We start from the raw sequence: 24,781 nt of genomic DNA, 5'->3' as shown, positions 1-24,781 counted from the left end.
ACCCAGGTTCCTAAACTTCATTTCAATCCTTGAGGCCAGAACAAAATCTTCAGTTCTTTCATTGAGAAGTAGCATAGTATAGTGAATAAAGACCTGGCTTTGTCACAAGGAACATCAGGGTGCAAGTCCTTCCCCTACTGGTCATGTGACCCTAAGCAAATCATTTAACTTCTGAGTGCTACATACAGCTCTCTCACACTACAAACAGAAGAAAGGTGACCACCTGCATTGGTAGACAGTTTCCTCATTCTAATCTGAGTTCCCTATAACAATGAAACTGCAGACCCCAATCCATCTTTAATTATTAAATGCTGCTAAATGATTTAAGAATATCAAGGTCAATGTAATGATACATTTTGAAGAACAGACAGCCAAACTGAGGGGAAAAGGGTTTATAGCTGTCAGTAATGGTGAAGTAGCACCTCCTCCCACTGTCCTAGGATATCAAGTAGTAATTGGAGGCTCACTTAATTTTGTAGTTAAGTGAAAAGTTACGTCAACCAAAATGTTTGGTTTGAGTGGCTGCGTGGAAGTAGAGAAAGGGATTAGCTGTGACCTTGTAGAAGGGGGAAATGTTAACAAAGCAAGAATGACTCAAAGGGGGATGTTCATGAGTGAATCCTAGGGCAGTCTAAGCTGTATTTGGGGACTCCAGTTGTGAAAGGAAATTCTATTCAAAGTAGGTGAAAGAGGACTGAATTGTGTGGACTGAAGGGAGGCAAGTCCCCCTAGCCTGGCTAGATGACTAGAGAGGCTGTGTGGATCTGGGTCCTAGTGCTGATCTTCATAAAACACTAACAACATTCCAAACAATTCATATACTTCTTTCCCCATGATGCACAAAAACTAAAATTTATGATATAATGGTAACTGAAAGAGTAAATTATGTAAACTACAAGACTAAAGTCATTGTTATTTCTTTTTCCTTTAGGCATAAATTAAATTAGTGCTATCAAAAGCCTATCTGTTAAGGTTTGTTTAAAAAAAAATTAATGTATATTTTGTGCTGGTGGTAGGACCAGTAATCTCAGTATTTAAATTTTAGCTCAAAACTGGACTGAAACAGACTGGCAGATGTGAGATATCTGACCGGCACATACATGAAACCCCCAGCAGTCTCAGCAGGCCAAGAGTGCCAGAGAGGAAGCAGCCTGAATAAATGATGACTGTGTGTCTAAGTGAATCGATGTTTCAATCAGGTTAAGTGATTTGCTCAGTCACATAGTTTAATAAGTGTTAGTTCCAGGATTTGAAACAAGTTTTTCTGATTTCAAACGCAATTTTCTTGCCACTAAGTCAGATTGTTCTTCCCACAGACCTAGAATTCGGCAAAGCTAGGCTAAAGGACCAAGCTTGCCATGCATAAGCTTCTTGACTTTAAGTAAACTGCTTAATTTTTCCGGACCTCAGTTTTCTCATGAAAGAACCAACAGGTTGGACAAGATGTTTCTATGTTTCCTCTCAACTCTAAATTCTAAGAAGAGAATCTTGATGAAACATTTAACTAGATTCAAATGACTAGAAAAGATCTGCAGAAACTAAACAAATCAACTTAAACACATTTATCTAACTTATTATTATCATTTTTTACTCTTAAGAGTCAGCTATACAAACAACATAAAAGCATTTACCTTCACAAGTTTTTAGATCAGGTTTGTATACAAAACCCTTGGGACAGGTACAGGTGAAACTTCCAGGAGTATTTCTGCATTGTCCATTGTCACAGAGCAAGGTGTTTAATGCACATTCATTAATATCTGTAATGGAAATGGAGTCAGAATTAGAAAGTCCAATTTCACACACTTCCTTTAAACATTTTAAGTTTTCAATTCTATGGATAAAGCAAATTTTTAAAAACACAATTTTCCCTTGAATTACTTAATTTTATAAATGTGGATACATGTGGGTACAATGTCCCAGACCATCAGATAGACAACGATCTACCCCCTGCTTCCCTTGTCTATGGGGACCCCTGGACTTTACGGAAATAACCAACCTTTACTTTAGATAGTTGCTGAGTTTTTGCCAGAAAGTAAAGGAGGCTTTCTACTAACTTCATTTTTTGTTGCTTCTCCCCCATCCCCCTTCCCCAAATGGGAAAGCTGCGTCCTTGATATTATATTATACCCTCAGGATAATTTGAAGGCTCTTAGTTCAGGGTTATATATCACAAAGGATTAGGAGAACTGTTAATTATGTAGGACCGTTTAGATAGATAATTCAAATCATTTTAGGTCAAAAACACTGCTTTATGTTCAATTGTCTACAAACTTGTACATTAGTTATGAAAGTTTTCATCCCAGGTATCATTAAACCTACTCGCACCACTACTGTACCAAATGTTGCCTAATATACTCAAAATGCCATATATATATTTGAAGTAAATTATTTGTTCACTTAGAAATTCTGGTCAGCTGATTAGCTGACATTTTAAAAAGTCAATTCTCTTATAAAATAAAAGACCTGCATATTTAGCTCTGTGGTACCTCATGGGTAGAGGGTGCTATAAACACCCCTGGACCAACTCTCTGATCTTCTTTACTATAGTTTTATGTCATACAACCCCATGGACCTGAGCTTATAAAGCCTTTAAAATATCAGAAAGTCAATACAAAGTCTTAGGGTATGAGAAGATCACATATAGAAAATCCTAACAAAATGACTTGAGATGTGTAAGTGCAATCTGAAAGGGTCAAAACTGCAGTTCTTAACTCTCACTGACGTCAGAGGCATTTGGCAACTTGAATAGCGGAATTTGCTGTTAAGATAAAAACTAGCTAGTCACTGGAAGCCATGTGTGGGAAATGACTGGAGTAGGCCTTTGGTTCACAACTTCTTTCCCTTTTACCACAATCAGGCCCTGACCTGATAATAATGGATCCAATTTTGTAGTGTTTACTAAAGCAAAACTCTCATTGAAGTAAGAATTCCCACTGGCTCCCAGACTCCCTCTTCAGCTTTCCAAGGGGTGATTTTTGGATGAAGCTGAAACATCACTGTGTCTTTGTGCACTGCCCAAATAAATAATGATTTTTGGTGTCTGCCAACCAAGAGAGGCCCTTCTAGAAAGATGAAATAGTAAAACATGTTTTCAGTTGAGTCTACTTTGAAAATACCACATGTATTCAAATTATGGCTGCCCCAGGATAAAGGCTGAACCCTAAAAAGCTGTTCTAAAGTTCAGAATGAGGGGGAGGGTATAGAAGTTTTATTCTTGAAAGTAAATACAGTGCACAAAGAAGAGGAAATAAAAGACCAGAACTTAGAGTAGCAGCAAGAGGTAAAGAGAAAAATACGTAGCAGAAGAGTAGGAGTATGCTAATTCTGTAGCTCACCAGTTCTTTTTAGCCTCTTTTTCCTTTAGCCGCCAAGTAATTAATCCTAAATTCCAAGCAAAAATTAGACTCGGACTTACATGACAATTTGGAAGGGGTGAGAAGGGATGGATTTTTTGATCACCTGTGATGAGTATGCATATATATAAATTAATTCTATAAATAAGGAAGAAGGGCAAAAAAAAATCTACTTCTCACCTAAATAAACATCCTGTCTTCTTCCCTATATTTCAGTTTTCATCTTTCAAACTACATAAAGCACCAGCTCACTTATCCAAACAGTGTTGCATAACTACTGTGAATGTAAGTGAGAATTTCTACTGAATTTACCTCTTAAAGCAAAGAATTAACAGGTTGAACTAAAGAGTCTTTAAGGTAAACGTGAGAAGAAAAGTGGCATAGGCAATTGTCAAAGAAAAAAATCACAGGTATTGGTTTTAAATGTCTTGTGCCTCATCCTGAAGTTTTCATCTTCATATAATTTCCCAAATTTAACCCGTTCTTCCATTTTAGCAGCCATAGACTTGAACAAGGCATTGGTAGATATCACCTGGATGACCAGAACTCACTTTTTTGTTACAGGAAGAGTCAAGAGATACATAAATGCTTGAAGAAAGTGGCCATGATAGATCATGGAAGTGGGTGAATAGATAAATAGATGGATTTGAAATAGCATCTAGGCAAATTGCAGGACAAGGAAGGAGAACACGAGAGAGAAAAAAGGAATCATACAGGGTATAGAGGGGCCCACAGAAGTTTGAGAAATAGTTGTAAATAGTGGGAAAAGCCAAAGGAGCTTTTGGGAAACCAAGAAATACACAGAATGCTAAGAAGGCCAGAGGCAGCACTTTTAGATGTTTAATACATCTCAAATAACAATAACAGAAGCAACAAAAGAAAACTAAAGAGATTTGGAAGAGGTAAAATTAATGACAGAGAGAAGAAAGAAACGAATGAGAAAGGAAAAGAAAGACAGGAGACAGAGGGGAAAATAGAAAGGAGGAAAGATGAGAAGGAAAGGAGAGGGCAGAAAGGCAAACCGAGGAAATGTGCAAGATCTTTAAAGAGAATGTTGTTCAATTCAAGATAGTTTGAAGATTTAACCCAGGGCCCATAAAAAGCATTAATGTGGTAAAATAGAGTACAATAACAATAGTAATGAAGAATATGGTTGATAATTTTAGGGCAAGGAAATATTACCAAATAAGATTCTAAATTATTTGAGCTTTTATCTTGAAATTAAATTTTATTTGTATGTAATTTAGACCTATATAAACCAAAACAAGTGAACACAAAGTCAAGTTCACAATAGCAACTGCAATTATTAATTACATGTATAATATTATAAACGGTGTATGTGTCTGTATATATGGTTATATACACATGGATACATATATGTATATGTTGTCTAGAAATCACATTCTAATATTTAAATGTAATTAATGGTACAAAACTATATGGAGCAACTAATGCACAGCAGGCATAATTCCCAGAGTAGGAGAATAAAAAAAAACAATTGAAGGAGTTAAACTAATAGTATAGCTTTTACTGATGATTTTACAGCATATTTATTCCTATATATGATCTTATTTTTTGGCTTTTATTCCCATGGTCTAGCACGATGTCTGCTAGATAATAGAAGTTTAATAAGTGCTCATTTAATAAATCATTTAATAAATGATCATCCTCCCAAAACGTCAGCTCCATTAAAGGTCATGTATTATTTATCTGCATAGCTCTCTTATCACCTAAATACTGATAGTGCTTTGCACAGAGTAGGTGCTTAATAAAGGGTTACTGCATATATAAATAATTCCGTTTTCAGTTGTGATTAGTATATGTGAATTTTATATGCAATGGTATCAAATGTAATTTAAAATCACAATACATTTTTTGAATACTAAGTTTTTGGGAAAGGCAAGAGATGGAATCTCCTTTTACACAGACAGGTAACATAACCTACCCTTATCCTTATCCTTATCATCATCATCATCATCTTCATCATCATCATCACCATCATCTCAATGACTATTCTTCATTTTTCTTTTTGGCTAGGCAATGGGGTTAAGTGACTTGCCCAGGGTCACACTGCTAGTAAGTGTTATGTGTCTGAGGCTGGATTTGAACTCAGGTCCTCCTGACTCAGGCCAGTGCTCTATCCACTGCACCACCTAGCTGCCCCCTATTCTTCATTTTTAAAAAGCAATTCTAACATGTACTGGGTAAGTTACCCAAACTGTATTTGACTGCTATAACTCTTTCCCATGATCCTTGGCAATATCTGCAGTTCCTTCCTAGTCTTTCTGTTACTATTTCAAACTCTCTTCAGTTTTCTCTAGTGATCATCATTCTCTGAGATTTACTAAGCAGCAACAGAAAAGACAAAGGCTTCCCTTTTTTACTTTCTATCTTCTTCGTGACAGAGGGGGGATAAGAGATCACATGCACAGGTATATTAGCATACAAAAGCCCTTCTTATTTTTATTACTTCCAACTCCTGGCCAAGGGCTTTTACCTTTCTCCTCTATCGCCAGCTCTTGCTTGACTGGGAGAATAATCACGGGAAGAAAGAACACAGAATCTAAGAGTCACTATTATAATGACCTTGAATCTATTGCCAGACTTTGAATATTTTGATTTACAGTATTTAATCTTTCACATGACAGATATCCTTCACTTTATCAAACAGATAAGCCTCAGAAGTTTTACATCAATCAAATTTCCTGTAATGAATCTTATTTTTAATGACCTCTATTATAAAAATGGAATAATGTTTTGAGCATCGAAAATATTTTGGATATTATTTATGTTTCTGATAAAATATTAATACCCAAAATATTTAAATCACAAATAAAAATACTAAAAGTAAATTACCATAAACTGACAACATGACTGTGTCACCACGTCTTACTGTTCTATGTACAGAATAGCAATTGTTAAGGTATAGCAATGTAACTAGCTTCTTTAATTTCTGTAACATTCAAAAAATTTATCATTAATTTTAAAATTATTTAAAATTTGTCATTCTTTAAAAATTATCATTCTAATTTTTGTCCCTGAAATTACTGACATCTTTTTAAATATCACTGTCTACTAATAGTTACATTGCTTATTTTCGCTACTTTCCCCCCATTAACCTCAGCAATAGCCTAAAATGCCAAGAACTGACAACAAAATCTTCTTTTGGAATCCCAATACTCCCAGAAAAAAGATATCCATCAACCAAAGAATGAACAACAAGGCTCAGTAAACTACAAATGTGCAATTTTTCACCTAAATTAATGACTAACCATTGGTGTCTGGTGCCACTATTACAGGATGTTTTCAAACCAAAAAGGTGTCACTTAGCCTGGCAGAGTGCTGATTGTTAAAATAGATAAACCAGTGGCCTGAGTTTTACTGTATCATCCTGAGTAGTAAGTATAGTAAGGTAGGTATAGTAAAATGACAATATAGGATCTTCATATTTAGTTTATTTCATTAAAGTTCTTTTCTGTGGATGTAATTTTTAAATTAATAATTTACAAATTCCTTGAATTTAGACTTCAATTGTATGAATCTGTTTTAACTGAGTGATTTTATACCTATTACAACAATGTCAGTTTTGTTTGTCACACAACATTTTGATTAAATATGGATTAAAAAGAAGCTTAAATAGTATAACTTTCAAGCACCTCTTGGGAAAAATGGTATATTACTTACCAACACAGTTTTTCCCACTTGCATCCACTTCATATCCTGAATTACATATACACTTGTATGTGCCACGTAGATTCTCACAAATTCCATTTGGGCAAATATCAGGATCCAGGGCACATTCATTTATATCTACAACATATTCAAGTTTGACATCAATATCATGCTTCAGTGAACTTTAAATCAACTAACTCTGCCACCCTCTCTCTCTGGACGTCAGCTTCACTCTAAAACAGGGAGACTGGATGATTTCTTGGCCACCTCTCCCCAATATGTATTGTCTACTCACTTTAACAGAAGCCCCTTGGGGTTAAGGAAGGGTTTGCTTTTGTATTTGTTTCCTCTGTACTCAGTACTGTGCTTGGCACACAGTTAGCATTTAATAAATGCCTTCTCATTCATTTATTCATCGTTAAAAGTTCTTTACAGTTTTAATGCCTATATTACATCAATAAATATCAATTTACTCACCTTGGGACAACTTCAAAAACATTAAAAAGTAATTTTGACTGAACTTAGAGTTAATCAAATTTGCTGCTTATTTCTAGTCCTATTAAATTTTCAAACTCTCCTTCGTCTCTTTCAGGTCATAAATATGCATTGAGATTAACTGAGCACAATTATTAGTAGACCTTCAGGACTCTTTCGATTGCTTCAGTTGTCCTAGTCTGGCAGGAAGGTTAGCTGAGTATTGTCAAGACAAGAGTCTTTTTCCTTTGTCTGTCTCTCTGTCTCGTTTGCTTGTTATCTTTATCTCTCTTTTATCCTTCTATTTAGAACTTATTGTGGCATCTCTAACTCCAACAAATGAATTCAAGTGGCCAGTTCCTCTTCTAGCAGTTAAATAATGCCTTACCACTGACTACACAATAGATGCTGGCTCAGCTCAGCAAGTTACTCTACCATAACAAGATGACTGACAACTTCACAAGTGAGAAATCCTCCAAGGATACAGTTATCACATGGCCACACAATAAAGCCATCAACTCAGACACAGACTTGGGCTTCAACAATAGAAAAGTGACAGGCACTTGACATATGACCTACCTCTTCTCAAATTGGGTCCAATTCCTTTAAGATAGCTCCCCCCCCAAGCACCTAAGCAGCCCCAAGGAATGTTGCATTCTCCCTGCAGAAGCATCTGAGGTTTCCAGGAGTACCCTGAGGAGTTTTCTGATGTCTCAGGAAAGTCTTGAGCAATAGGAGTAGCAATAGATCTGCTAGGGTGGCAATGGCTCCACAGAGGTGCCCCTGAAAACCAAGTAGCATCTCTGCTACTGCTACCATATAAACTCATGAATTATAAGCTTAATGAATTTTAAACTGATTACTCACCACTGCCTCCTGAAGTCATTCCTGGGCCACTGCTGCAAAGTGCTTGATATTCCGCTGAAATAAATGAAAGGATAGTCCATGATTCTTTTGTTTCCATGACAAGGAAATTTTAACCCTGGCTTCACATATGTTATTTCCTCCAAAGTAAGATGAAGTGAATTAAAGAGGAAGCTAAAAATGAGACATTTCCCAGGGGTGGGTGTTCTATACCTATGATATCAGTGTAAGGAATTACCAGTGAGAAAATTCTGACAAAGCAGATCTATAAATGCTCTATAGTTATTTTTAAGAGAGGGCCACTGAGAGGCTACATTTGCTCAGAATCAAAAAGCTAGTCCGTGTCAGATCTAGCATTTTTCAATAGTTTTCAGTTGTGTCTGACTCTCTGTCACCCCATTTGGGACGTTCCTGGCAGAGATACTGGAGTGATTTGCCCTTTCAGTCTCCAGCTGAATTTACAGAGGAAACAGAGGCAAACAGCGTTAAATGACTTGCCCAGGGTCACAGAGTTAGTAAGTGTATGAGGCCAGATTTGAACTAAAGATAAGTCTTCCAGACTCCTGGCCCAGCACTCTAACCACAGCACTACTTAGATGCAACCCAGAGCTAGTACTTGACCCCTGGGTTTTCCTGGTTCTAAGAATAGCTCTTTATCCATTATACCATCCTGCCTTCTGTCCAGAGCATAATATCTACTTTTTCTGTCATGCTTCAGAAATACAATGCCACCACTGAGCAAGAATTGCTATATTTTCAAGTCTCTCTTTTGACTACTTTATTTCTTTTCTTTTTAAAAAATGGTTTATTGCATTAGTAGATCAGGAAAATATTGTAGACAGCATACATTCAATATGTTCTTTAAATTTTATCTTTTGAAAATCTGCTTCCTTGAGAGTCTTTTGGCTTTTTAGCATGTTTAGGAAACTCCAACATTTCCAAGCAAAATAATATTTAGATGAGGGAACCATTCAGTTGGGTACAACTGAATATTTACTCTTTTGGGATTTTTTTAAAAGTCAAGAAAGATTTCAGGATAAAAAATCTCAGTGAGTTTGAAACAAGAATCCTAGGGAAAGCAATCACCAGTATTGAAATGATGAAGTCATCTTGAAGAGCTGTGTCTCTGAGTTACACTGAATATAGTCATTCTAAATGAGTCTGTGATTTGTAATTGAAGAATTGTTCCTGAAAACAGATCTGCTGTGATAATGGGAGGTCAAAAACTTGAAAACTGAAATACGCTGTTATAAGCACTAGTTTCTGTGAAGTAGCAGGAACATTTCCAGGTATTTGACGTGCCTAGGGAATCTTTTGCTTATTTCCATGTGGGAGGCTCACAAGTGCCTCAACATGCATACTTTGGCAAGAATTTTCAGTGATCCAAGTATTTCAATCAGTGGAGAACCTACATGCCTTCCAAATGATCTGTCTAGTAACTAACTGTATACTTTTTTTCCCACAAGTATTCCTGTGCAGCCATGTGCTTACCTCACTGTTAAACTTCTAGAGCTAGTTTTTTTTTTAAATCAACATTCAAGTAGCATTGTTGAGAAGCAATAAATATACTCTCCAATCTCTAGTACTCCTTCTATGTTTTTTCTTTGACTGTGAACATAATGCAACTCGGCTATTGGCCTGGATCAGCCACTAATTTTCTATTGTGACTTGCCCAAAGTCAATCACCATCTATAAAATTAAGAGGTTGGACCATTTGAACGTTAAGATTCCTTTCAGCTGTAATGAATGACTCTACTTACTGTCATTAACTCTGAAGGGTTTTTCCATTAGTATTTATTGATGTTCTGATCTATCAGCCTCCACAAATGCAGGCAAATGAGCAAAGGTATAGATAATGCAAAATTGTAGATAATTCATAAATTACTTCATTTCGTCTTTGGAGTCTGTGAGGTTTTTCTTTTTTTGCTTTTATTTTATTAGAATTGTATCTAATATGCCAGAAAATAATTTCAAACAAAATAAAGAAGCCACACCATGAAAACCTAGCTTAAGCTAGAAAGACTTAATAGCTGTCAGCTAACTGACTAAGCATTAGCCCAGCTTAAATAGAAATAACTTCAATGAAGCAGACATGTTGAGTGTTTTGGTTTCAAAGGCCCTCTTAATATACGCAAAAAGTAAACTTGAAGAGTATGAAATGTCCACAAAGCCAGTAATTCAGTAATGAGATACTTTAAATATAATTGATTAAAACAACAATTTAGGGGAAAACTTGTTACTATCAAGAAATCTGAAAGCAATCTTTGCTGCATGTTAACCACAATGTGGATTCTTGAGAATTTACAGTAATAAATTTTTCTATGTGAAAAGGGAACCCAAATGTCATGCAGTGGTCCACAATGTCAAGCAGAATCACATAATTTAGTCAGGTGGAAAGCATCTGCCTCACCAACTGGAAAGAGAGAGGCTTTCTCCACAGAGAAAACAGACTCCGTATTTTCTAAAAGTTCAAACTTTAATACTCCAGTGTGCTAGTAAATTACACTCCTGATAATGGAAATAAAGGGCTTATATAGACGAAAACAAAACAAACAACAACAAAACACACACACTCCTACCTCTGCATTCCAAAAAGATTAAAGAAAAGCAGATGACTTCCTGAATTTTGAAATATCTTAAAAAATGTGATCAGGTGCCAAATGAGAAAGGTAGCAGCAATAGTACTAATAAAAGACAGGGAACTGGAGTTAAGAGAAATATTTCTCCCCCATCCTCTCACATCAGCATCAGATTAAAATATTTGTGGAATAGCGTAGGCAATAAAACAGGAAACACACTCAACCTTGTAGCTCTGGGAAAAATGCACTTTTGCTCTCTGCTTCCTAACTTAGCTTATTCTTAGTGTAAAGGCAAGCAAGTGAGTGACACAGTTGTTTTCCATATGGGCCAGAGCTGGTATTAGATTATCTGGAATTAGGTCATACTCCTATTCTGTGTACAGAATGATGCATGCTCCTGAAGCACTGGTATGGGATAGCAATGGGAAAATGCCACAGAATTACATATGGATGGCCCTTAACAGTCATTAGAACCCAGGGAGCAACAAGGAGATCAGCTAATGCAATGAACAACTAAAGCAGTCTGCCTGCAGACTAGGGAGCTCAGAAGCCTTTCCAAATAAGTTTAGGTTGTTGAGTAGAAATGTCTTCATTTACAGTTTGCACGTGTCTCATTTCTGGAGAGGAAAGATGCATTTTTAGCTCAGATGGTTAGCTTCAAACCAGATCAAATGATAGAAAGTAAGGGGAAAAAACTCTTCCCTTCTGGATATATTCAGTTCCCACAGCAATGTATCTCCTTTTGAGAAATTCTTTTCTCCCCTGAAATGAAAGATGTCCTACATTTTACCCTTCATGAATTGGCATTTTCAACAACCAAATAGGTGGGCAGACCAGCCTAGATGAAACAGTTTCCACATGTGTAACTCTTCTGTTTAAATTCATTCAAATATAAAACAGAAGTCAGTGGCACTGGGCCCTAAATTTAGAAAACATTTTAACTCTATAATGCAGTGAGTCATGAAATATTCTGCTCAAGGAACAGCCTGCTATAATTTCTCTTAAATTCCTGTACTAACAGTTTTTCAGAGAAGCAGCACAATGTAGTAAAAAAAAAAAAAGCACAGTACTGAGAGTCAGGAGGAACAGGTCCTAGTACTCCTTCTGTCACTAATTTGCAATATGATCAATACTCAACCTTTCCGTGCTTCAGTTTCCTCATTTGTAAATTGAGAATATAATATTTACTTTACCTATCTCACAGGGTCATCGTAAAGATAAAATGACACAGTAAATCTGAGAGCAACTTGTATCATCACTCAAGGCAAAAAACAAATGTAAGATGTTGCATAACGTCATTGACTACAGTAAAGCTATCTTTCTGTGGTTGTTTATTCTTACTTTTAAAAAAATCCATCCACTAGACCCTATAGATTAACTTCAAAACATCTAATAGGTGTATATAGCTTTATAATAGCAAGAAAAATCTTTTTCAATATGACAAGGCTTTGGAAATCTAAAAGTAACTCCATTTTTTTTCTACGCCAGAAAACTACATGGGCATAACTAAGACAAGATAAAATACACACACATACACACACACACACACACACACACTTTTTGAGGATAAGGACTAATATTATTTTAATATTTATGACTAAACTACCTTTCCAATGTTGAAAATCTGTTGTTTCCCTTAGTCTTGCAAACAAAAACATATTATGTTTGAGTTGAAAAGGCCTGTATATGTCATTCAGTACAATCTCTCTGTAAATGAGGAAATTGTAACCTCTGTTTTAGATAAGAATTTAATCTTGTAAATAGTTTCAATTTGTTTTCAGAAGGAAGGGTAAAATTCCCATAGAAATTTAAAAAAACCCCTAAAGTCCAAAATTAAGTGGTTGGACCAGGACTAGAACCCAAGTCTCATTATTTACAGTTCCTTGTTATTTCTATACCATGATACCTCCTACAATACTATGCCTATCCTATGCCATGTTACCTCCAACATGAGAAGGATTTTTAACCAAGTTTGAATAAATAGTATGGGACAAAATTCTTGATCATATAAAATATGATGAAATGGGCATTTTAAAATTTTAGAAACATTTCAGGTAATTTTAAAATCATTTCCTTTTATATTATACAAAATCCTGGTTTCATCAGAGGTCAGGTAGACTAATCTTGCAAATTAGAAATGCTGAATTTGAATTAGAAAACCAGGCTGCTTAAAGATGCAATATCCTGTGAAGAACATGAGTACTATTGATATGGGGTGTGAAGGGTATTCTGTAAGAAAGGTACAAAAATTTCAAATAAATCTGAAATGCACATAAAGAAAAGCCTTGGCTGGGTGAGTAAAATTTGAGAACTTCTTCCAAGCTCCTCAAAATGCAAGTGTGCCACTAGACAGTGCCATCCTTTCCTCTTTTACCCTAAAAACAACTACTTAACATTCCATACCTGAATTCTGTGCAGGACAAGGCTGGCAAGGCTCCCCAAAGGCATACTCGGTGCTGGCACAGCAGCATTCAGACTTAGTAACTGCTCCAAATAGGGGTTTGACACACTGACCCCTCTTGTATCCACCATAGCATGTGCTCCGCATGTGTGTATCTACAATGGGAAAAAAAATTCTATTATCTTATTAATCTTTAAGCTGTGGAGACACCCTTGTTGAGGGCTGAAGCATATTCAATAGCTTCAAAGCTGGTCCTAGAGTCTGCCTATTTCCCCTGTGTTCTGATTCACAACACTTCTATCATAAGGGCTTTCAGGTCAATTAAAAAAAAATCTCACTTCCAAATAGTTGAAACCTAAACATCAGTATAGATGCTGTCAATCTTCCAGGGCTACTATAGCTGAGAAATTATTTCCATAATAGCCAAGCTCATGGAATGATGATGAAGCACTTTAGAAAGCTATTTGATTCTCCAAATAAACCTGAGAGCTGGGGAATGTTTGGGTTAGGACGACCTTTCAAAGAGGAGGAAGTTTATTTTGGATCTAATGACCTCTCTCTTTGACCTTCCCAAGCACCATCCCATTGCAGAAACAGAAGAGTGGCCCAGAAGAAAGGGGGAAAGAAAGTGGGTTCCTGCTCAGTCTGAACCTTTCCCAAATCACAGGGCATTCTAATGAACATCCAATGAAAAGAGCAAAATAAACTCAAAATAGCACACAAAGTTTTTCTTTAAGAAAAGCCACATAATATAGCCAGGAGACTTTAACACTCATTTCTCAATATTTTCTTCTTTAAGCTCTTTCCAGTAAGGAAAATTGAAAAACTTTTGTTCAATTAACTTCTTACCATACCCACAACAGTACTTTCTGAACAAGATAGTGCTAGCTTGACCCATTTTAAATAGGTACCACTTAAAAGTTTTGTCCCATTAAATGGGTCCTTTTCTAAATTAGCTATTCTGCAAAAAGATATCAGCATTTACATACTCTAGAGTGAGAACAAAAAGTTCATTACTTTAATAATCACAGAAAGAAGACCAGTAAGGTCAGTTAATTAATTAGCATCAATACTATTTTAGGTAAAGAGAAGAGTAAGGAATAAGAGGTTTTTCTTTTGTAATCAATAAAGAATGCTCTCTTTTTATGCTTAAACTTAGAAGTGATTCATCATGTTACACTCAAACCTCTTCATTAAAGGTATGGCAGTATATAATTTAAAAAGCAAGCTGTTTTTCTTCTCATCAATAAAATGCTTCACTGTCATCAGGAAAAGAGACTGAAACAGGCATTTTACTTTTTCATGTTTCAAAGGCCTTAATGAACACCTCCCCTTCAAACAGATCAATAACTTTCACTTCTCAAATTTCCATGTCTCTGGAAATGTTCATACAGCTACACAAAACTCCAGATTAGGATTGAATTATATTAACTAGTTTTTTGATTCTCCATATTCCTTGCCTTCCACATACTCCTCTTTGGCTACTCAGATGTTCATTAAAACACTCACCAAAAGTGAAGGAAAAGAGAGGTGACAGGCCAGTTTTAAGAAGTAAACAAGGAGAATGGTGGAGGTTGAAACTAATGATTAAAATAATATATTGTAGATTCCCTGTAATGATCATTTATCCTAGCTGTGCTTCTCCATTAATTAATCTAACACCATACTTTTATTTCTGTAGGAAAAAAATGTGCCCCTGAAGATTTGTTGCTCCTCATTCATCAAAGTTCCCATACACTAGAACATGCTATGCATCTGTCATTTTGTTTTATTTCTTGACATGGAGCTGGTTCAGTACTGTCATTCTTACAACAAGTTTGTCTTACCAACACACACTCGTCCATCCAGCCCCACTGCCAGTCCAGGGAAGCATTCACATCGGTAGGATCCATCTGTGTTCACACAGCGTCCATTCATGCAGATTCCAGGTGTTTCACATTCATTAATATCTGGGAGGAAGGGTAGAAATCACATTTAACATTTACTAGACATTAAAATATGTTTTAGTTCACTGCTAGAGTACAAGTTTTTAGAGACATGGTTTAACTTTTGGGGAAAGGGAAAGAAGAAAGAAAAAGGGAGAGAAAGAAAGGAACATCACCTGTTAAAAAAAATAGTACAGTTTCATTTTCTTTTCAGGACAAAAAATTAGGCAGAGAGGAGTCAATTGTCTTAGCTTTTTTTGTCTTTTTTCACAAAAAGTTACCTAAAAATGCTCTCAGGAGATATGTTAACCCAAAATAAAGATCACAGAGGCAAATACATAATTAAAGAAAGGAGGAAAGTGACTGCTTGGACAAAGGCCCCTGTGTAATGGTTCACAAGGCAATTCCTACAACATTGCTACTCATTTTGTAATGTAAGAAGTCAGGCTCAATAGCAAATTACATCTTTGACCTGGTCAGGAAACTTCCTCTTCTGGCAATCAATTCCTGGGATGATGCCCATCCCAATACCACCCACACTTCATGACTCTGAGGCAATTTGCATGACACTTCTGGTTTTATAATGCTTGTTTTCAAAGTGCATCCCATTAATGTTTTACTGGAAAACTGAAGAACTGGCTCAGAAAAATAAATATGGATAAATTAGATGACCATTCTTGGCCAACCACAGCACTAAGTACTATAGGCACCCAGCAGAGAAGGACATTTCTTAAGCATTGAAAGCATTTTAGAGTACACTATGTGTGTATTCAGGGCCAGTAAAATACTTTATAGGACACATCCTAATAGGAACAGGCATTTATGATTGACAAGGGGAACATACTTTTTCTCCCTTCGGAAGGCAAATTTAAAGCAATGGTTTCCAAAGTGTGTTCACAGCACACATAATACTTACAAGCAAATCACTTTATAACAACTCTTATTAGTGCATACAACAGCTAGTTCGTATGACGATTTCCTCCTTTCTGACCTTAAAAAGGCAAAGTGAGTGAAACACCTCTCTGTTTTACTTAGTTTATGTTGTTTGGCACAAAATACTTTCAAATGGTCCAAGATTTCGTGTTCAAATTGTGTTTTAAAACAGCAGCTATATTTAAGTGTATGAACTCAGTTTGGTTTTGTTCTCCCTGCCATTTTTTGTTCAATATAAGATGTACTATAAAACAGCAGCAACAAAGATCTAACAGAAAGTATCTGCATGTTTTTTAAATAGGTACGAGGTTAGGATGTAGACCCAGTGACTCTTAGGAGGCTGACTTCCTTGTATAACTGGTTAATTGCAGGAATGACATTCATTTTCCTTATACAACTCTACATACCCCAGTTTTGTGGGCACAAAGCTAAAATTCTCAGAGCACTGTTTGAAAACTTAGCCCAAAGTCTTGAAGAGGAAATTTAGTGAGCCTGGGAATAAGTAAAGATAAGGACACTCTTGTGGGTAAGTCTTCATTAGTGCTATTTCCATCGTGCCTTTTGTGGTCCATATGCTCAAGAAAGATGACAGAGGTAATAATAGGGACCAAATTGCCTCAGGTCACCAAACTAACATCTAGGAAAGGTATTACTAAACTTCTGAAGTGCTACATTTGTTTGATAAGTGAGGAGGAAAAATTTTATTTACTTATAGAAGATGTCATTACTAATGTCCACACTAATGTCCTTGCACAGGGTTTGGCAAGACCTAGATTTCTTGAATTGTTTCCTCAATACCATCTGAAGTCCCAGAACACTGGCACTCTTTAGGTGTTAAAAGTTGTAGGCCAGTATAGTATGAAAGAATATAATAGCATACAAAACCAAAGGGGCTTATCATTTATGATATTAACATCCTTGTTGCTATCATTTTGTTTGGAATTCTTCCCTGATTATTACAGCCACTGTTAATCTCCTACTCCTCTGTAAGCACTTGTATGCAATCTGCATTACACAATTCAGTACTTTCTTAAATATTGTTTTGTATTATATACCTTTTCATTTTCTCAGTTAAACTCCTTGAGAACAAGGACTATGTTTACTACTTCCTTTATGTCTACCACAATACTCAAGAGTGGTGCTGAGCTAGGGATAAAGTTGCTCCTAAATATTTTTAACTGATTGAATAATTGCAAATACACAGGAAAAGCAGAACTGAAATGAAACACTCATTTTCCCTTTTCTTTTTATAAATTTCCACCATTATAAGAAATTGGTGTTAGGATCATAGAGGATGTAGGTAACTCAACCAAGGGCTTGAAGTTCTTTTAGGTACAGGAAAAGGCACTTACTAAAGTGCTTTACACTTTAAAATGCTTACTAAAGACTTTACACATATGAGAAAACATCTTTCTTCATAATACCTTAACCAAAGCTGTCCTAAAGCACTCAGAGAATAGATATCATGTGACTTTATCCTGCTTTCTCAATCTTGGAGAGCTCAGATATTCTACACCTCTCTGTCTGAGACTGCAAGCCAAAAGGTTTTGAATATAGCACTTTAACAGATCTGCTGGACCTGTTCTAGGTACGAACTCCCATGCCAGGTCTGGTTCCAGCCCAGACCTTGGACCTGGGTCCAGCAATCCACTCATCCATGGCTACAGAATACAAGAGACTTTAAGCAAAAAAATTCTGACTCCAGTGATTCTTTTCAAGATCTTAAAACCCAAATCATTTTTACTACTTTTCAGACACAAAACTGAAGTCTGATCAAACACTAAGCTTTCTTATTTTCAAGAGTACAAATTTTTAAAAATCTCATTGTTGCCTCAATCCCTAGAGCAATGAGGTTACTTTAAAAGTTAACAAACTCAACAAATATGGCATCTGGGCTTGTAGTTTGTTTATTTCTTCTGTTGAATGTTATTTTCTTTGACTGCTATGGACCCTGAAAAAATTCTCTATTCCTTATGGGACATGAACGAAATTATGAAAACTTCACCACTACAAACAAAATTTTGTGTCATTCTCTCCAGGTAGCAAACAAGAAGTGCCAAATAAAATGCAACAGTAGCTCAACTGCAATTATCTTCCAAATGTGAAGATAAAGCACAGCTCTATACGTTCAGGAAGACGTTCAAGTCTCCACTGACAAAATGGCAACCAACATCCCATAAATATTCTGACTCATTTCTTAAGGAATTTTCAGGAGATCCTCTGGGAAGACCACCCCCAAGAGCCATCTTTGAAAGGATGAAATCCTTCTGACAAAAAAGGCGGTTTCTCTTGGTGGCTAGGTTCTGGATACAAACCTAGCTAATCTTACTAAGCAAGAGAAAATGGTATCAAATATTTGGAGAAAACAAAGGGAAGAGAGGGGAAAGGTCAGTCAGTCAACAAGCATTCATTAAGCACTTTCTATATGCCAAGCACTAGGGATACAAAGGAAGAAAAAAACAGACCCTGTCCCAGAGAAAGACTCTTTTTAATGGAGGAGACAATATATAAATAGGTAGGTACATTCAAGATGTATACAGGATAGACAGAAGGTACTCACAGAGGAGAAGGCACTAGGAAGGGTCTCATGCTAAATGGGATTTGAGCTGAACCTTGAAGAAAGCAAGGGAAACTAAAAAGTGAAGGTAGGGTGGGAGAGTATTTCGGTGTAAGGCATAAAAATGGAAAGAGGAGTGTCATACAAAGAATGGCAAGAAGGCCAGTATCAGTGCTGTACATAAAGAGAAATAAAGTTAAAGAAGGACGAAAAGGTAGAAGAGCTCAGGTTGTGAAGTTACAAAGGCTATTCCTCTAAACAACATAAGAAGATTTTTTTCCACCAAAAGAGAAAGAAAAAATTTGGTTAGAATATATACAATCTAAATAGTGCAGAAAAACCTTTGCAGTAACGGCCATCTGATGCCAACTGGAAACCAGGTTTACAAATGCACTTAAAACTGCCATCTTCATTGATGCACATTCCATTGAGGCACATGTTCCTTATGCTGCATTCATCCATATCTGGGGGGAAAGCAAATGAGTCATGTATCAACCAACAACATTAGGTGTTTCCTATGTGCTAGGCACTAGAGATATAACACAAATACAAAGAATTAAGCAATCCCTACTCGTAAGATGCTTAAACTCTATCAGGAAAGACAACATGTACATCTATAACTACAGGATAAATAAGAAATTGTTGAATACAATGTAGTTCAGCACGGAAGCATTAGCAGTTGGGGGATCAAGAAAGGCTTAATGAAAAAAATGTCGTTTGAGTTGCAACTTAAAGAAAGAAATTCTATAAGGTAGATATGAGGAATGAGCTCATTCCTGGCATGGGGCACAGCCATTACAAAGACATGGAGATGGGAGGTGAAGTATTGTGGATGAGGAACAGAGGGAAGAAAGATAGTCTGGCTGAACTGCAAAGTGTAGGAAGATAAATAATGCCCAATGAGTCTTGAAAGACAAGTTGGGGCCAGAACGTGAAGGACTTTAAGGAGTTGCTGTAGTTGACTGAATACAGAGGAGAGACAAAGTTTAGTCTTAACTTAAGGAATACCACTTCAGTAGTAGTGTATAAGATGGACCAAAGTAAGGAGAGACTTGGGGCAAGGAGACTAATCAGGCTATTGAAATTGTCCAGGCAAAAGATGATGAATAGAGAGTCTTATTCTACTGGGTGTGTAAAGAGAAGGGTTATAATGTGAGAAATATTATGGTTTATTTTTATCCACATATATGGATACATATATATCCATATATATATAATATGGATGTTATGTATGCGTGCGTGTGTGTGTGTGTATATATACACACATACACACACACACATATATTTCACATGACCAGAAGAATCGACACTTTAAAAAACCCCACTGAGAATAACAACATTGTTCTTTTTACTATGGCAGGTGAAGGTTAATTTAAATGAAACCTATATCTCATGCATGGTGTGTGCCCAAACACCATTAGGCTGGGCTAATTTTGTATAACATATAATGAAAAATTTGACTAAAAAACATATTGACACATTTTGGGAAAACTGCTTGATGAAAACTAAAAAGTATTTCTCTAGCCTGCCATGTACACTGATTTCACAGGTTCATATTACTGTTAATACATGAAACTGAGTGAAAAAAAGGGGGAATAATTAGCACTAAGACTAATGGAATTCCAAATATATCTAGACTACATCTTGGTTCTAAAATGACTGTAAATCAAAAAGCAGCTTGTAGTTTGAGGTAATACCAAAAAGGAGTAGGAAAGAATGGATTTCCAAAATGCCTGCCTCTGGACCAAGAATTAAAACAAGTGCCAGCTAACCCCTAGGATCCCCAGATCATTGTGACATGTCCTTAAATGCATAAATATGTTATTTCATTTAATATTGCAGCTGTCTTGGATGGCATTTGCACTCTAGACATGTGTGTTTTCTTTTCACTTACAGCCTAAATCAGACAAAAATAATTTATGATTTTCAAAGAAGAAGGAAAAAAAAAAACCATGAATCTATCCCAACTGGGAATTTTGGCATTAAGTCTTTGAGCTGAATCACTGAGATAATTTTCTGCCAAAAATGTTTCTAAGAACAGTCTTGAAATTCTTTTAATGTATGAATAGATTCTTGGGATCTTTCCCAAAGACCTTGGGAAACATGATAAAGAACATTCTTCATTTTTTGCTAAAGGCCTGTGAGGTAGGAACTCATCAATTATGTTCACATTTTCTAGTCAGACAAAAATGGGAAAATACAATAGCTAGTCAGGCTACATGAAGGAAGAGGCAAAATTCACAATAAGAACACTAGTTCAGTAGACCAGTAGTATTAAAAACAAATAGAAACAAGGGCCACTAAACCATAAATAAGGATCCCTGCAAGCCATGCATAACTTAGTTTTCAAATGTAATATTATCTATGTTTTATTGTATTTTTATTGATTTTGTCAAATATTTTCCAATTATATTCTAATCTGGTTCAAGCTGCACCCAGAAGTATTATGGGCTATATGTGGCCCATAGCTTGCATGCCTGACACCCCTAGACTAGAAAACATGAAATGTGTGACTTAAAATTTATTACTGCCTATAAAACAAGTTTTTAATTATGAGGTGATAATTATTAAAAGATCCCATTTATATACTACTTAACAAATTACAAAATATTTTCTTAGAAGTAGACAGCACAAATATTATTATAACTATTCTTATTTTTCAGATGAAGAAACTGAGGCGTTGAGAGGTTAAATAAGTTCCTCAGTCATATAACTAGTTAGTATTAGAACTAGGACTTGAACCTCAGTGACTTAAGTTTAGTGTTTCTCCTACAACCCTTTGCCACCTCTGTTTTTCCTCCTGGACAGACAACCCAAATCAAGGTATTATAAATAACTGAACTGTATATGGTTATAGGTATGCTTGATTTAAGAAGTGCAACATTGAAATTTCTGAATGTATAAAAAGATAAATTGAGAAGTATTTATTTGCATGACAAAAGGATTTCCCCACAGAGTTCCTTAGTGCATTTAAATTATTTGTGTTATGTAAATTTGAATTATATACAACTCATAAAGAAAACATCCCACAGTATAAAATGAGACTGTCTCCTAGATTAAGATAAATAAAAGGTCTTTTTAGTATTTTGGCTTTTAACAGAATATTCTACTTGTTTTCATTAAACTGAAAAATATCTTGAAGTGGAAGCTGTATTGAAAAAAAAAGGGAATGACTTCAAAAAATTTGTACCTTCACAATTTTTCCCATCACTTGCCACATGGAAACCGGCATTACACACACAATGGAAACTGCCGTCTGTGTTTATACAACGTCCGTTATTGCAGATCCGGCCATTCTGTAAACATTCATCAATATCTAAAAGCAAAGGAAAAAATAACAAAATGAAGATAGAAAAGGTTTGGATTTTTCTAAAAAAGACTATTTTTTTTTCATTCCTTCTCTAATTATCCTCACCTTACTTTTTGATCTCATCTCAAGAGTTAATCCCCTTCCTCTTCTATATACTTTAGTGGTACACTGAATCTCAGATAATTTAATATTTAATGGAATTTTTAAAATTAAGAAAATTATTTGCCTCCTTTCAATTAAAAAAACAAAATGGGTTTTAAAATTATTCTTCAAAAACAGTTTTTTTAGAGGACTATGTATATTATTAGGTTTCTGAATCTTGGTTAGTTATCTGTCATTATATTATTTAAAGAGCAAGTCCTATAGTTGGACATATTATCAATCACAATAAAACAAATTATACTGAGAATGATCATGCTAGCTTTTATTCTTCATTTAATGCAAATGAATTATTCTGTGTGAAAATAAATCACAATTTCAAAAATGATCTTCATGTAGTTGTATTGCTTTCATATTCTTAGGGGTTTTTTTTCCATCACTTTGTAAATGTTCTACTTACCAAATGAAATACTAATGCTAAGGCAGCATTTTCTCATCTTTTCTTTTTGTCTGTTGCTATAGCAAATTAAACTGTAGTGTCTGGGGTGGAATTGCTTCAAGTGACCACAACTTGACTACAGTAAATTCTTATTTTGATTTAAAAGTTCCTGATCAACTAAATGAAGGCAGCATGACATACTTGGTACATTCACACTTCCTTAGCTTTTCAGACTACAGTTCTAGAAGCTATGAAACCACATGAGTACTAGATGGAAAGAGCCAAAATCCACTGTCAATCTGTTACATAATCTTTTCCAAGGCCCATCTGCTACAGGATAAAGTTTTCCCAAAAGATGTGGACCAGAACATGGTGTAGGAGGTAAGTAGAAAAGATAATCTGTGTGTGTGTGTGCTCCAAATATTGATGTATGTATACATATGTATTTGCATACACACATATATGTATAGATATATACATGTATATATGTGTTATGTATCTATTATATATGTATGTATATATATAATATTTGAAGCAGTGAGAAGATATATATATGTATAGATATATACATGTATATATGTGTTATGTATCTATTATATATGTATGTATATATATGTATATATATATATGTATATATATATATATATATATAATATTTGAAGCAGTGAGAAGATAAGGATGAATACCCTAAATAAGGCCCACAAAAATGATCTCTCTTCTCAAGGTTTTTCTATTTCTAGTTATTGATTCAGTTTTTATTTTTAGGACTAGTTAAAGACTATCAGTTTCCTAAGAGATCTCCTCGTCTTTAGTTGTCTTCCTCAAATACCACTCAATTATCTTTCTGATACTAGCATAATCTTAATGTATATCACTACCCTGCCCAAAACGGCTCTCTTTTGCCTACTGATGAATAAGGACTGGGCATACACTATATATCTTCTAGCCCATACTGCAGTCAAACTGATCTATTTGCTGTTCCCCAAGCAGTCTTATACCACTCCACCCCATGTCTTTACTCATGTCATCCTCTGGAGTTACTCTCCTTTACATCTCTACCAGATGAACTTCTTTCATCTCTCAAGACCCGCTCCAATACCATATCCTCCACATAGCTTGTTCTGTTCCCCTTAAACTAATGTGATCCCTCCTTCCTATGAACTTTCATACACATCTAACATCCTGTCTGAAATTTCCAGTTTGCTCTGTACTATGCACTATATCCACGTACCTGTCTTATGTTTCTACAAGACAATTCCTCAAAGGCAGAGATTGTTTTATTCATCATTATATCACTCTTAGCACCCAGGAAAGTGACTTGTTGAAGTTAATTGTAGCTGATCCTCAGAAGTTTTCCTTCTGTGCAGATTAAGCAACAGGTCCCACATTCCTTCTTGATGACTCAGAGTATGAGTGGATGCTATCTGGTCTCTTTACTTTTAATTTATGATCCTTTTCTCGGTAGCTCTTTTCTTTTTTTAATTGTTAAGTAACCTAAAAAGTAGTACTGGCTCCAAATGGTGAGCCACCCTTTCTTCACGGTTCTCTATTCTCCAAATTTTCTTACTCTGAAAGAAGATGGTGGTGGCGGCATTCTCCTTCTCAACTAGTTTCTTGTTTTCTTCTAATCCCTTCCTCCAATTCTTTTTTTTTAAATTTGCTCTGAAATTATCTTCTTTATACCTTTGGCTTATTCTTTCTTGTTCAGACCTTCTTCAGTGCCTTTTCTTCTATTCTCTCATTGTTTGTTTCCATTCCTCATTCAGAACGAGCTCTTCACTTTTTTTCTTTTGCATCTTTAACTAATTTTTTTTTGGCAAAGCAATCGGGTTTAAGTGACTTGCCCAGGGTCACACAACTAGTGAGTATCATGTGTTGAGGCTGGATTTGAACTCAGGTCCTCCTGATTCCAGCGCCAGTGCTCTATCTACTATGCAACCTAGCTGTCCGCATCTTTATTTATACAAAACAGTGGCAACCAGATATACAGCATGGCAATCACCATTCTTTTGTAATATGAAAAAACTTGATTCAAGCATAGGTACTTCAATTGATAAGTAGTATAAGAAACATTCATCTCCTTTATGTTGAAGAACTATTTTATCTTCTGTCTCCTAGTCTTTAGTCTTAAAGTATATACCAGTTTCCTTATACTTAAAAGAAAAAGCATCCACA

The 24,781-nt window shown here is 35.6% G+C and overlaps 1 protein-coding gene across 1 annotated transcript in view; it reads right to left on the bottom strand.

Annotated features, from left to right (window-relative positions):
* Window positions 1-24,781, bottom strand: part of FBN1 (fibrillin 1) — a 302,515-nt gene that overhangs the window by 98,088 nt on the left and 179,646 nt on the right. Inside the window, exons 13-19 of the mRNA XM_020976933.2 lie at window positions 21,949-22,074; window positions 19,100-19,222; window positions 15,170-15,292; window positions 13,346-13,498; window positions 8,367-8,420; window positions 7,038-7,163; window positions 1,632-1,757 (exon numbers count right to left, since the gene is read on the bottom strand). Of these exons, the coding sequence (XP_020832592.1) occupies window positions 1,632-1,757; window positions 7,038-7,163; window positions 8,367-8,420; window positions 13,346-13,498; window positions 15,170-15,292; window positions 19,100-19,222; window positions 21,949-22,074 (831 nt within the window). The remainder of the gene's footprint in view (window positions 1-1,631; window positions 1,758-7,037; window positions 7,164-8,366; window positions 8,421-13,345; window positions 13,499-15,169; window positions 15,293-19,099; window positions 19,223-21,948; window positions 22,075-24,781) is intronic.

This window comes from Phascolarctos cinereus, unplaced genomic scaffold (assembly GCF_003287225.1).
Source record: "Phascolarctos cinereus isolate Bilbo 61053 unplaced genomic scaffold, phaCin_HiC Scaffold_3;HRSCAF=262, whole genome shotgun sequence".
Taxonomy (NCBI): Eukaryota; Metazoa; Chordata; class Mammalia; order Diprotodontia; family Phascolarctidae; genus Phascolarctos; species Phascolarctos cinereus.
This window is presented reverse-complemented; position numbering and strand designations above follow the sequence as displayed.